This window comes from Podarcis raffonei, chromosome Z (assembly GCF_027172205.1).
Source record: "Podarcis raffonei isolate rPodRaf1 chromosome Z, rPodRaf1.pri, whole genome shotgun sequence".
NCBI lineage: Eukaryota > Metazoa > Chordata > Lepidosauria > Squamata > Lacertidae > Podarcis > Podarcis raffonei.
The window spans coordinates 14,562,784-14,578,204 of NC_070621.1; the positions used below are offsets into that span (position 1 = coordinate 14,562,784).

The window sequence follows — 15,421 nt, forward strand, 5'->3', positions numbered from 1 at the left end:
TGTTTTGCTACCGTTAGTTGCATTTATGATGTAATTACCTTGCTGCGATAAAGAGGTAAGCATCTTAAAAACCTACAAATCAATTCAGTTAGCAGTAGGATATGAAGGATGCCCAACTTCTGTCACTGCATCAGTTGGATCCATGATACTCCAGAATCCAATAAAGCCCCAAATTATCAATGCTCTATGGAGTGCCAGAAATGCCTTTAGGGCATGATGGAGTGTTTCCAGTGCTACACTCTTCAAGAAAAGCATATCCAGGACCAGATGTTAACTGCTCTGCTGCCACTCAGTGTTACATTCCTGGAGAGGCCTCATGGAGAATTTGTTCCATGATTTTGTTCTGGGTGTATGTAAGGGAACTAAAGGGCTTTGGTTAGAGTAGATTGCACATCATAGTTGTGTCATGTGGTAGAGCATAGGCTTCACATGCAGAAGATCCCAGGTTCAATCCCTGGTATCTCTAGGAAGGGCTGGGAGAGAGTCCCTGCCTGAAATCTTGGAGACTCATAAGCTAGTCAGTGTCAGCAAGACTGAGCTAGCTGGAACAAAACCAGCTTTCCATGTTCCAAATACCAGGCTCCTTCTTATTAGTGGAGACAGTAGTTGGAAACGACTCAAACTCCAAGATGTTTAAACATCTGGCAATTGCCATTCCTATTAGAAGGCACACTATGATATTTCCCCATTTCCCCACAATAACTTTCTGCAAACAGGTCCTGAATCAAGACTGTAAAGCTATTTCCTAGTGGTTGAGGGACTAAATCCAGTTTGATGCCATTAATCTGTCTCTATATATGGGGGCTGTTTGGCAGTTTGTGGACTGGACAGGGGAACTCAAGACAAAGAGGATTTAAGGATGCAATTACCAATCCAGCAAGGATAGCGCAGAGGCTTCTGGCTAGCCTCCTTCTGTCTCAAAAGGCAATGGGGTGTGCCTCCAGAGGTGAGGTCAAACTGCTGCGTTAGCAACAACGAAGAGACCTTCCTGTGGTGCAGGCTTGGGCAGTGTGTATGGTGGTCCTGAGATGCCCAGATCCCCCTCTCAGCCTTGCTGGTGTGGTCCAAAGGAAAGCAGAGCAATACATTTTGCACCAGCTTGGCTGCAGGAGTTGCTCAAAATTAGCATACAGGATGCCATCCAACAATTTTAGGGACTCCATTCCGGATTTGTGTAGAGCTTAGTCTTTTCTTCTCCTCAAGAAATCCCACAAGGTTTAGGATCAGGGTTTTCCTTCTCCTTTCCAGGTTGACAAGCCCCACCTGCCCCTCATTTACAGAATGTGCAGAAACCACCATCTTGACCAATGGGCCCCCATTGGTCTTGTCTGCTTAATTTGGTAGAGCCTGTCTTCACATGCAAGGAAGTTCTTAACTCATTGAGGGTTTGAGACCCATCAACTACTCTCACCTGGTTTAACCAGCCAGTTGAAGCCATTCCTGGGGTGTGACTGCTGCCACACGCCAACAGCTTCTAGGAGCCACAGGGGAGAACTGAGTGCAGGGTGGGGACCAAAGGTGGATAAACTACCTCAAAAGGAGCACATGTCCCCTACCCAAGCTACCCAAGTACTACCCCTCCCATAACAACCCATACACCCCAGAGGTCTCTGCTCCCATGAAAATGTGACCCCTAGTTGAATTATTGTGAAGGAGTTATTGGATCAGGTTCTCCAAAACATGGTTTGAATGCTCTGGAATCAGGGCTGGCACAAGGTATTCTGAAGGGCAGGAAAGCCTTTGTTCCCAGTAATAAGGGGGCAAAAAAGCACAATAATTTTTATGCTATTTGTTATGAAATTGTTTATTACATAAATGATGATATACAGTGGTACCTCGGGTTAAGTACTTAATTCGTTCTGGAGGTCTGTACTTAACCTGAAACTGTTCTTAACCTGAAGTACCACTTTAACTAATGGGGCCTCCTGCTGCTGCCGCGCCGCCGGAGCACGATTTCTGTTCTCATCCTGAAGCAAAGTTCTTAACCTGAAGCACTATTTCTGGGTTAGCGGAGTCTGTAACCTGAAGCGTATGTAACCTGAAGAGTATGTAACCCGAGGTACCACTGTACATGGAAGAAGGGTGTTTACAGTTTATAACACAGTCTGACGTCTACAGTCAGTTAGCTCCTCTTCTCTGTTTTTTCTTTCTTTTCCTCATGTACTTTTGCTTTTATTTTGCAAAATAAATGCAGGTAGTCTGTAACTAATGGTCATAATTAAAACTGCCCAAAGATAATTAAGTTATTGTTAACAATCAAAATTCTACCTTATACCTTCCTGCACTGCCAAAACTTATTATTACCATATTCTCTTGAGATCGATAAATTCTGTTTAATTTAATTTGCAATGTTTTGTAAATGATTTTGTATATTTTGGATTACTAGAAAACCAATAAAATTCAAAAGAAAGGAAGAAAGGAAGGCCCCTCCACCCCCAAACACATACACAAATTCCACATACAGAAGTCAACCAGACTGCAAACAAGCTTTGGTGACAAAGAGAGGTCTGCAAGGCACATGCACAGCTCTGTCCTCCATGATCTTGCTGCCACCCTGTCTGCCAGCATCCGCTGTCTGAGGCAGCAGCTAAGGCTGCCACACCTCAAATATGCCATGTGCTCCTAAATCTCCTTCCTTTTCTCTTCACTTTTCCATAGTAGCATTTTCTTCCACCACTTTTGGCTAGTACTGCCTCCTAACCATATTGTACAAGCAGATTTCAAAACGTAGTATGGAGGGAAAGATGCTAACCATAGTTTGCCAATCTGAGCATCACAGCAAGCTAGTCATTGTATCAAACCAAGCCCTATTCAGAGTAGACCTATTAAAATTACTCGCCGAAAATAATGCCAAATATAGGGAGTATTTTGCAGTATTCTCTTGAAAATGACTTTACTTATTTTTTTTAAATGCTGGGATTGACAGCAAGGATCCTATATGCAAAATATTGAGTGGGGGGGTGTCACATATTAGGTAATGAAATATTAAACTATGGGAAATGCCACTTTAGGAATCCCCTTACCTGGATTCCATGGGTTAAATATGGGCAAGAAAATGTTTAAAAATGTGAACAAGACTGGTAAAAGTTTACAGAACTCTGGAATAATGAACAAGGAACAGTGAATGGGGTCATCTGGAGCTCTGAGGTACATTGCCAGCTATATATTGATGACACACAGCTCTACTTCTCCTGTACACTTGCAAGTATGGCAGAGGATGTGTTGGACCATTGTCTTGCCTCTATAATGGAATGGACAAGAGCCAGTAAACTGAAGCTCAATCCAGATAAAGCTGAGGCACTGTTAGTGGGTGGTTCCCTAGACCAGATGGATGGGAGGTTGCCTGCTCTTGATGGCGTTACACCCCCTTCTGAAGGAGCAGGTGTGTAGCTTACAAGTACTTCTGGATCCACTGCTGTTGCTTGAGGCTCTGGTGGCCCAGCTGTGCCCCTATCTGGACAGGGATAGCCTAACTTCTGTTGTCTATGCTCTGGTGACCTCTAGGTTAGATTTCTGCAATATGTTATATGTAGGGCTGCCTCTGAAGATGGTTCGGATACTTCAGCTGGTGCAGAATTCAGCTGCCAAGTTGCTCACTGGGGCAAGACAGTTTGAGCAAATAATACAATCCTGACATTGGTGCTAGTTTTGACCTATAAAGCCTTAAACAGCTCATGATTGCAATACGTCAAGGACCACCTCTTCCCATATGACCTGACTTGGGCCCTGCGATCATCATGTGAGAACTTTCTTTGTGTGCTTTCTCCACAAGAGCCCCGGAGGATGTAAGCTTAACAAACAACAATGTTCTTAGAAGAGCTACTATTGGATCCAATCATTATTATAAAAAACCAGGAAGTGATGGGAACCCATTCACCAGAAAAGAGGAAGGAGTGAGAAAATCTGTGGCATGTTCCTGAGCCTTCACACCATTAAACATTTAAACCAAATCAATGTTCCTTAAAGGAAGGAGCTGTATAGACTGTTAAGAGTGATCCATTACAATGACTGCCCTTTAGGAAACAAATGATGTGTGTATGTTTTCCCCTATCCAAAAGGTACAGATGTTCTATATACATAGCTTGAAATTAAGATGTTAGAGTCTCAATTCTGTGATCAACACTGTTACCTCAACTCTTTAAGAAGAATATATGAAATAGTTACTCAAATTAAAAGCTGGAGAGCAGGAATTAAATGCTTGAGGCTACAATCACATTAGGAAAAATAGGGAGATAACTCTGTTAACTAAATTGCTACCACTAAGATAAATTTAATACAGCAGACAAAACTGCAGCAAGTATACTATCAAGATGTCTAATTTGTCTGTATTTAGCATACAGCCCACTTCTATACTGCCAGACTACTTAGAATAGCTAAAGGCAGATTTAAGATGCTAATAGATAAATTATGTAATTTAGTAAGAATGGAAACCACTGGGAAAGGGGGTGTTACTCCCCAATTTCACAGCAGAAGGAAAAGATTAGGTGAAGAAGCCTAGATATATAAAATATTACAATTATATAAAGGAAATAAAACGGTTGAGCTATAAAAGTAATGTGAAAAACAGTTCCTTAAAATAAGCCATTTTCTGGGGTGGAATATATTTTCCAAAATTATACAAATTATTTTAAGACTCCGCTTTAAAATGATGAGTTGCAGTGCTTTTTTGTTAATCCATTCTGCAATATTTTTAGAAACCATGAGGTTTCTGTAAGTCTTTAGAACATTACAAAAAATAACAGTGGCTTTTACTCCACATGCATCTTGCAAATGAGTGATGAAATGGGGCACAATACACAGGTGTTGGGTAGCATCTGTTCCTTTCAGTGGGGCTTACATGGGACAAGGGTATGCCCTCATCAAAATCCATGGAAGAAAAGATTTGGACTTGACATCTGAAGTAGAAGCCTTCTTACCATACAGTACTTTTACAAGCATTATTTTACAATAATGACCCCGCATTGTTTATACTGTCCCTTCTCTCCAGCCCTTCCTAAGAGATTAGGTCAGGTAATAGTTAAAAAAAACAAAAACCTCAACCAATTAAAACACCACCAAACAACAAGCAGTTAAAATACACAAATTAAAAATTACTCACATAATTCTGGTCATCCACACCACAGCCCAAAATAGAACAATTCATAGCTCTTCCAGATGGAACTCTAGAGTAGGCTTTCCCAACCTGTTGCCCTCCAGATATTTTGGACTCCAACTCCCATCATCCCTAACCACTGGCCATGCTGGCTAAGGCTGTGAGCAGCTGCAGTCTGCAACATCTGAAGGGCACTAGTTTGGGGTTAGGGAAAGTTCCACTGTAATGAAGATGCCACAGAATCCCTCTCTGAGACCCAGGTGTTCAAACCACATGACCCAAAAGCTGTACGCCAGCTCCCTCAGCCAGTAAAGTGAGATGAGCGTCGCAACCCCAGAGTCGTCTGCGACTGGACCTAACGGTCAGGGGGTCCCTTTACCTTTACCTTACTAATATGGTGACTCTTGAAGATTTCACAGAATGAAAGAATTTATTAAATATCATCTAACACTGAAGATTCTAATGCACCATGAATTCAGCATCAGCTTGTGAAAACGTGAGCTAATAGAGTGTCAGACTAGGATCCAGGAGACCATGGTCTGAATCCCCATTTGGCAATGAAGCTCACTGGGTGACCTTAGGCCAGCCATTGTCTCACAGTCTAACCTACCTCATAGGGTTGTTGTAGGGATTAAATGAGGAGAGGGAGCACTGTGAACACCACCCTGATCTCATTGGAGAAAAATGTGGCATATAAAGGCAACTAATAAATAAGTAATATGAAAGTACCTTTGTAAGATGTGCATAATCTCTCCACCTGAAGGCACACAAGATGATATACAGCATTCATTTTACACATTGTGCTTGGTTCACCGTGCAGTGGAAATACAAACTGACACTGGTGACCATTTCAGTTTAGACTGTGGTCATCCTAACATAAGCTCCAACAGAATCACAGAAAGAAAATAGGCAACTCCAGAATATTCTCTAGAATAGAGAGAGAACATCACCTGCAGCCTTCAGAGCTGCCTATACTTACACATGAATCACATCAGTCAGCTGGACTAACAAGAACAGATGTAAAGAATTGCCACTAAAGTGCTAATTATACTGTGTAGCTGAACAATGACAACCTAAATTAATTGAGTTGCTGATAAATCTGGGGAGAATACAGCAGCAAGGGACAATGCAAGGGGTTGCTGAACCCTGAAGAATTTCGTGCCAACTAGCTAGTAGATTCCTCTTTTATAGCTGTTATAAGTTTACGTCCATTCCGACCTGCTCAGAGATTCAATTCAACAATAAAAGCTTTGCCTTGAAACAAACATTTTCAAACTTAATATAGTTTTATGGACAGGTATAAACAACCCATGTAAAGCATGATTTATAGCCAGGATCTTAAAAGCACTATATCATAGCACTGAAGATGCACAGCAGCTAAAATGTAAAAACCTGTCTTTGTATGACAATGGATCTCCATTAATACATAATCAAACTCATGTGAGGTTCAGGGTTTTTTTAGAACAAGAAGTTGCTCTATCAAGGGGATAGTTTGTTGCCCACAGCATACACCTTCTTGAGAAATGATCAAATAATTCAATTTGTGAAAGTATACGACTGGCCAGGATATCAGGCTCAGTTCATTTTTAAAAAGAATTTATATGCCATCCTTCAGTAAAAAACCTTTTCTGATTTGCTTATAAATCAAACAATACAATACAAATTAAAATACATGATTAAACAACAATTAAAGCAAAATAAATTGGTGAAGATTTATAAAGGACAGAAATAGTGACACACGTATTGCACTCATACAAATTTTGGAGGGGAATTTTTTTTGCAAGAAGTTAGAACCTTAATGGTTTCACATGGATAAACATTTAAATGTGGAGATTTTTATTTTATTGATGAAGTTCACGAGATCAATATGTGCCCACATGGGTTAGGCCTTCAGCATTTCTCCTGTCACTTCTTCATAGAAAAACTTGATGCATCTATCGGGGTGAAGTGAAACCCCTGTGTTAGCAGAACCAAAGTGCCCTCCTTGGGGTGCAAGCCTGAGCAGTGTGTAAGGTGGTCCTGGGCTGCCCAGATTACAAGATCCCTTTCTCAGTCTTGCTGGTGTGGTCGAAAGGAAAGCAGAGCACCAGCTGGGCTTGTAGGAGTTGCTGGAAGGACACGTACAAGGCACCATCCAACCACCTCAGCGACTCCACTCTGGATTTGTGTAGGGTTTACTCTTTAGCCTTTTCCTCTCCCAAAAATGTCCCAACAGGCAGTGTGCGCAATTTTTTCCTCTGGGCTTACTCCCAAAGCCTTTCTCACGAATGAGTATAGCTGCAAGGCAGCAGAGGATCAGACTTTTCCTTCTCCAAGACAGGCAACCTTCCCAGGTTGACAAACCCCATCTGCCCCTCACTCTTCTCTACAGCACATGCAGAAACCACCTTCTTGATTGCTGAACCCACTACAGTGGTACCTCGGGTTAAGTACTTAATTTGTTCCAGAGGTCAATTCTTAACCTGAAACTGTTCTTAACCTGAAGCACCACTTTAGCTAATGGGGCCTCCTGTTGCTGCTGCGCCGCCGGAGCACGATTTCTGTTCTCATCCTGAAGCAAAGTTCTTAACCCAAGGTACTATTTCTGGGTTAGTGGAGTCTGTAACCTGAAGCGTATGTAACCCGAGGTACCACTGTATTGGTCTTGTCTGCTCAATCCGCTGGAGCCTGTCTTTGCATGCAGGAGAAGTCCTTAACTTATTGAGGGTTTGAAACCCATCAGCTACTCTCACGTGGTTTAGCTGACCAGTCAAAGCAGTTTCCTAGGGTGTGGCTGATCGCTTCTAGGAGCCACAGGTGAGAGCTGAGTGCAGGGTGGGGACCAAAGATGGACAAACTCCCCCAGAAGGAGCATGACATGTCACCCACCAGAGGTACTACTCTTTCCCTAACATCCAACTTCTAATTCTCATTTATAATGCCAAATTGGGAAAACGTGCAACAAAGTTTTTGAATTGAAGACAATGAATTTTGCATAGTCTTTTTATTAAGGCTGTTATCCTAGAATGTTTGCGATCTTTAATGTGTGGATGCAGTTAAGATTAACTGATAAATCAATAGGGTGGAATGGGATCAACTGCTATCCAAAACTACCATGATAGACTACTTTAAAATCAGCTGAGGATTCCACAGTGCTCTGGAAAAGGGTTTCAATTATTTATGTGCTTAGACTATGCACTGTAAATCCAGCTTAATGAAGTACAATCACTATGTATAAATCTGAGAAACACAGAAAGAGCGGATTGTCTAGAGGAAACCTTGGCCATGCAGGATCGCAATACAGCAGCTACTAAGAACCAACAAATACCCTTAGGAATGAGCTTCGTTATGCTTCTGTAGTAGCTGGAGGTTGTAATGTGCATAAGGGCCTTCCCTTGGTAGGCATATGTTTATATGAATGCTGCCCAAAACTGAAGGCTGAAATGTTTAACCTTTTGTGCCTCTTCTTTAGACTGCTTTGTTAGGAATTTTGAAGGGAATTGAGAGTCTGGCCATGGTGGTAAACTCTTACCTCTACTATATTGTTGTTGTTACCTTTATTTCCCACTTTTCCCCAAGAAGCTCAGTGCGGAACACATGCTTTTACCCTCTCCATATTATCTTCACAACAACCCTATGAGGTAAGCTAGGCTGAGAGCTGGTGACTGGCTCAAGGTAACCTAGTGAGTTTCATGGCCAAGTAGGGGTTTGAACCCTGGTCTCCCAGGTCCTAGTCCAACAACATAACCACTACACCACTGTGCAGTTCTTCTCCATAGCCTCTCACTCTTCATTCAATTTGAAATACCTGTACTGAACTATTAAAATCTTCCTTAAGGCTTAACAGAATGATCTAATACAGAAAGTCTCTGCAGGAAATTATGCACACTTGGTGTGCTCTATGGTCTGTACTAGAGATGACAGGATCTTGAAGCAAAAGTATTTAGATAGTTGCTCTGCAGGGGAGTTTGGGGTGGCATTAGTTAATTGAAGCTTCCTTGGAGTGAACTTGTGGAACAGCTTGAAAGGAAAAGGTCCCTGTGATAAATTCCAGTCATGGCTGTTGGACGGGTGTGCACTCATAAGAAAATAAAGTACCAACGAGCAATTAAAACGAAAAACTTGTTTTCTTTCAACTTCATGCTTTCTGCCTAAAACATCTTTGTGCACTAAAACTTTTGGTTCCCAAAGTGTCTGAAGAAAACTCTTCATCAAGGGAAATATTTAATACTTCTTATAAAAAAGGCTTTGCATCTTAGGTGAGCTGGGGTGGAAAAGAAAAGCTCCAAGGGATAATTTTAGTAGTATTAACAATTTGAAAAAAGATATGCACTGGGAATTATATCTATTTCTGCTGCTGGTTCTGTTATTTATTTATTTAGTTATTTGATTCTTATTGTTTATTATTTAATATATATTTATCTCACCTTCTCCTAATCACAAATCTTTTTTATTATGATCATACACAGATCAGCCACTAAATTTCAATCAAACAAATACAGTACAAATGTTCAGTTTACAGGCGAGCAAAATAATATTTGGAATTGAGAATCTCCCAAATTGTGATTCAAGGTGGCTTACAATGTTTACTAGAAATAAACTAATCATGCCCATTCTTTCAATGAGTCTCTTTTAGGTAGAATTGGATTCATCCATGAAACTAAGGTTTCAGACATTTGTGGTCTTACACTTGGATTTTCTAAAAGAAAACTAAAATGGAGATTATAAGCACCCATCACTAATTGAGAACAGAGCTATGGAGTCTTGCCAAAACTGATGCTAAATAAATATCAGATAGGCACAGCCAAAATCTGCTGTGAAAACTTGGATAGCACCCCTAATGCCAGTACAAGATCCTTAGGATGCCTGCCTGGACTGCCCTTGGGGTTTATTTGCATGTGTGTTTGTGTGTATATACAAATGTGTACACACAAGCACAGGTGCAAAATGCTGTGCTATTACTCCTAACTCACCAGAGATACAAAATTCCAGACAGATTTTGGTCCTGCTAATAAATACAGAGGATGTCAAATTTGAGCTTACACCAAAAGCATTATGAATACCAGCAGACTGACGGACAATTAGAAGAATATAATGCTAAATGAAAGTGAATGCTTTTGCATGATGCTCCAGAACTCATTCACTACATGTAGTATATTGTTCCACTTGGCGAATCATGAAACCACAAATTAATATGCCAGGGGAAACAAGGTTTTTTTAAAAAAATAACCCTCCAGTTCAGTCAATCCTGGAATAGTATTAAAAAATTGAATATTAGACAACTGAGCAGAAATAAATGAAATATGACAACTGATTTTTATTATGACTAAAGGAACTTGCTTCCTTCAAGAGCTGTACTAAGAATATGTTCATATAAAAAAATGCTAAAATCTCAACTGAAGTTGCTGAGAAGCTAAGCAGTTGGTAAGCTATAAATGTGTTTATAGTTTTTCATTTACACTACAATTTGACATTAAAACAAAGCTTCTCTTTCGGTTTGATTCATCTAGGCTGTATGCCTCCTGCGTTCAGATGCTTGTGAAAATCACTTATTTATTTGGCCGGCAGCCATGATCTCTTATGAAAATATGTTTCTGGCTCTCCAAAATTAATGTAGATTATGTACATTAGTTTGATACCACACACTTGATGACACAGCAACACAGGAAGCTGCCTTCAAACCCTATGGTTTTATTTCCTCTTCAGATTAAAATATTTGTGGTTTGGTGCAGTTATTTGTTCCCTAGAATTTTCCATCAAATTTCCATATGCAACCCACGAAAATCTTAGCCATTTACATTGCTTAAGATCCAAACAACTCTGCAATGAACTCCAGGAGATCACACTGGGGGTGGAAGGTCTCTTTTCTGTTTCAATGCTACACAGCAAACTACTATTAAATCTGAAAGGGTGGAATCAGAAGCCATTTGTGATGCCGTGTAGAAGTCAGCTCTTTGCAGACTTCTGCAAAAATAGATTTGCTGCAAGTCCTGTGTATGAACTTAGCAGCTTTCCAGCTTAGGACCTTAAAAGACATTTGGTTCAGAAAAGAACAACTAAAATGATCAAGGGGCTGGTACAACTCCCCAATGAGGAACAGTAGCAATATTTTGGGCTTTCTAGTCATGTTGTGGAGAAAGTACTGTATTTTTCCATGTATAAGACGCCCCCATGTATAAGACTCCTCCTATTTTTTTGAACCCAAAGCTGAGAAATTAAGAAGTTGCTCAGGTTTTTTTGGGGGGCGATCACCCTAAAGTTCAGTTTTTGGTGCCGATTGCATCCCCTGTTGCTCCGCACTGAAGGGACACTGCGCTTTACTGCTGGAGAGACTGAAGTCTCCCTATGCAGCCGTGTACACTTGCTTTCCTTCTCCAGGGCACTGATGTTGCCTGCTAAGTAGAGGAATAGAGAAGGCCCTGGGTGCACTTGGTGCCCCTGGTGCCCTTAACCTTACATGGTTTGTGGGGCAGCGTGGCGCAGTCTGGCGACTCGGTACCTGTGTGTGCACAAGAAAGAGTGGCACGTGTGGCTGGAGGTGGGGGGGGGGAGAAGGAGTAGGCGACGCTTATCTCTGGTAGCAAAAGCTTGCATGGCAGCTGCGGAAAGGTCGAGGAAATCAGTGGAAATATTTTTCCATATATAAAACCCTGAATTTTTTGACGAACAAAATTTAGCAAAAAAATATGTGTTATACGGTAGTTAGGAAGGATACTAGAACTCAGTGTCCTCCAAGGAACCCAAATATCGAAAAATTAAGTACAGACCAGAGAAAGTACTTCTTCACAAAGCACATAGTTAAACTATGGAATTTCCACCTGCAAGAGGTAGTGTTGGCCACCACATCACACATCTTTAGAAGAGGATTAGACAAGTTCATGCGGAACAAGGCTATCAATGCCTGCTAGCCACAATGGTGATGCTCTACTGGAACTGCAGATGAGGAGATCACTGTTGTGCTCTTGACCTGCTAGCAAGTTTCCAACTGGCCATTTTGAGAACAGGATGCTAGGCTAGATAGACCATTAATCTGAATCTGAACCTATACCCTGACAGATGACTTTTAAGCTTTTGCCAGCATTTTCTGATCAATTATTAGTAGTAAAGATTTTTTTAAAGCACATGCTTTCTCAATCTCCCAACCAGGAACTTGCATTTTTGTGTGTGTGCACCACCAGTTTTGCTTGTATACAACTTTAACATACCAGTAACATTGCAGAGGTCCCATTTGGCCTTGATAAGTGGATGGACATTTCAGGAAACATTCTATCAATGCGGCTGATCACATCATCAACGTACCTAAAAAATGAACACAAGCATTAAAAAAGAAAAAGACGAAAAGTCTAAAAGTCTAAACTGAGAATGTAGCTTTGTACATGGGTGCATAAATGAAAGCTATCTCTATTCTTTAACTGCTCTATCAAGATCCTCTCATTTATACCCTTGCATTTTTTAAATTGAGTCATACAAATTCCCGACACATTTTTTCTACTTTGCCAGCTACTTTTTAGGTTTTACCTGTACCACATGAAATAAAAAATCACAAATATTATTTCCTCTCCTTCCCTGGAACATTCCTTCTCATATTCCCTCTCTGTTCTTTAGCACTGCTCTTCTAATTTGTGATATGCTACTGCACACCTGTAGTTCCTATGCAGAAACCAACAAAAGTTATGGCAGCATTTCATGATGTGCATCTCTGAAAGCTACCCCCATCATATGCTGTTCTGACCAATCAAGATTCTCTAAGCAATCTTGTGGTCAAACCTGCTTGCAAAGCTGCTTTCAAAACAGGGGTTATATTCAACTTAGTTCTACTCACTGTAGACCCACTGAAATTAATAGACCTAAGTTCCCTGTGTCTTTTTAAATTTATTTTTAAATGGTCTACTTTGAATTGGTCCAACAGTGGATACAGCTCATGGACAAATGTATTGCCATGTGTAAGACTTTTTTTTAATGTACAGTCAATGATCACTTTGCTTTGCGCAGGGGTTCTGTTCCCAGGCCCTGCACATTGGCGGACTACATATAAGTGTGGCCTTCCCCGTCCCCACCCCGCCTCCATTCCGCCCTGTTTAGTGACATTTTTAAGGTCACTTCCAGGTTTGGCACTGTGCTCATGTGCATCATTCAGACACACATTATTTGGCTGTTGCCTGTATACACATTTAAGTTATCTGGATTGGCCCTTGAATCAAAATTCCAAGTAAAACATTTGGCCCAGTAATGATGAACAGTGTGTCTCATCTTTCTGAGCTACATGCCTTGACACACAAATTATCATTGTGCACATATAGCAATGCTCCTCAACAGACTATTTTAGCACCTGCCCAATCAGCTCCTAGTAATCTAACTCCTAGTTAAAAGGTGTAAAATAAAATGAAGAGATGAGAAGACTTGTGGGTATCTTTCCCAAAACAGTAATCCTCCAGGAATGCTGTGCCAGGAAACATACACATTTTTGGCCCTAATTTAGTGTTCATTTTAAGGGCTGGCGAGTTTATCCTGCTATCATAACAGTCCATTAATCACAAAATTCACAGGAAGGCAGCCGGCTAGCCAGCCAGCCAGCTAACTCCTTCAGAAGCCTAGAGGATCCCAAGATTACTTCTTAGTATAATAACCCATGCTTTAATTCTTAAATGTTGCCATTAAAAATAATTAAAATCATACTTAGCAAGGTGAAGAATTTTTGCAGAAGTCACTAGTTTTTCAAGCAGTGTGTCTGTCTATATCTATCTATATCATATCATCTATCTATCTATCATCTATTTTAAATAATTTTTATTAGTTTTCAATTACAGTCCAATAATAGCCTCATAACAAGATCAATTTATAATACAATTATTAATACCAATTGTTCAAATACTGAATTATATAATTAATATAAAGTGGCCCCCAGTGTGCTAGATTTGATGATTTTCTTTATTTCTGCATTCCAAAATCTTATTAATTTCAATTACATTCCAGTCATAATAATAATCCCTTATACAACAACTGCAATATTAATAACTTCTATTCATGTTGACACATTAAATGATTTATAAAACTACAAGTGACTGTATCCTTGTTCTTCCTGTGTGGGGCAATTATTTTGTCCATGGTGTTTCTCCCTGTCCTTGTAAGATGTTATGTCTTTCTTTCTCCTGGTTGTTGCTGTTATCCATCATGCCTTGGGCGGAGCTGATCCCACTGTTGTTCCAGAGATTTCTCCATCACTCTGTCCTGTGCTTCATTGTTTTGCAACTTTAACAACAGCTGTAAAAGTCACCCTGTCCCAGTAAATACTACCTGTTGTCACCATTTTTCCTGGGAAGAAGAGTGGTCTGTCGAAATGCAGATGACTCTATAAAGAACCTTATCAGTTCCTTGGCAGTTGACAGACTCCTTTCATCCTTCCTTCCAACTGAAGATATATGAGCAATTATACTTCCAATTAAATTCAATTCCAAGTCCTCTTAGTGTTATTCAGTTCACTTCGTAAATAATAAAGGATGGGGAAGAGTCAGCTCTAAGTTTCCATCATAAACCTTTTGCAAAATAGAGCTCCCCCCCCTTTTTACCCATCAGTTCCGTTTGATATTATATTCCATATTTATACTCCAATTTCTTCCATACTTGCTTGTACAAATATAATTTGAACTAACATTCAGAGAAGGGTTGCTGAATCATAAATGTAGAGAATAAAACTTTAAACAAAGAAACTGTAGGCTCCTTTCCCCCTCACTGTCCTTTGCTCTGAATGAAGTCTTTTCTGAAGTTCAAACTTTAAAGTCCTTTCAGTTGGTTTTTTCCGCAGTTTGTGATCTCATCTCTTCTAGCAAATGCCTGTATTTTAGTCCAATTAAGCTCTAAATAACAGCAGAACCTCTGCTTCTTAATAGCAGCATTGGAGGGTTTTCAGCAGGTGAAGTGCTTTTGCACTCAGCGCCTCCCTGCCCCCCGCATTCCATGCCAGAGTGAGAGCCAAGTACCGAGACAAACTGTGAGTGAAGTCCGTTCCCCACGTCCCTGGGGGGAATTTGCAAGGATAATTACCCTCTATCATCCTTGTTTTTCCTTCGCCAACGATCTCCCGCTCTCGTGGGGGCTGCCTCCATTAATGCAAAGCAGAACTGGATGCCCTATCTATCTTAAAAATACCTGATAGGATAGCTTTTACGTGAATGGCACCACCTAGCAGGCAGAAGGTGCTTCAGAAGGCTTATATTTGGCCAAAGTGTAGAATCCACCAGTTCATTTTGTGGAGGGCTGGGAGTAGTACAGAGAAAGATCAGGAATCAAAAGTTAAGGACTATTTCAGAAGCTGCAGCTTTGTAAACAGGTAACATGGCATCTCTCCCCCTC

General features: G+C 40.6%; 1 protein-coding gene across 5 annotated transcripts in view; it reads right to left on the bottom strand.

The window, feature by feature from the left end:
• MED27 (mediator complex subunit 27) overlaps positions 1 to 15,421 on the bottom strand; it is a 177,777-nt gene that overhangs the window by 37,689 nt on the left and 124,667 nt on the right. For 3 of the 5 annotated variants that reach the window (XM_053374948.1, XM_053374942.1, XM_053374944.1), the window contains exon 4: positions 12,277 to 12,370. The exons of 1 other annotated variant lie outside the window; for it this stretch is intronic. In XM_053374948.1, the coding sequence (XP_053230923.1) occupies positions 12,277 to 12,370 (94 nt within the window). Of the gene's footprint in view, positions 1 to 9,512; positions 9,771 to 12,276; positions 12,371 to 15,421 lie in introns of those variants that run through there. One more of the 5 variants, XM_053374945.1, reaches the window with a different exon arrangement.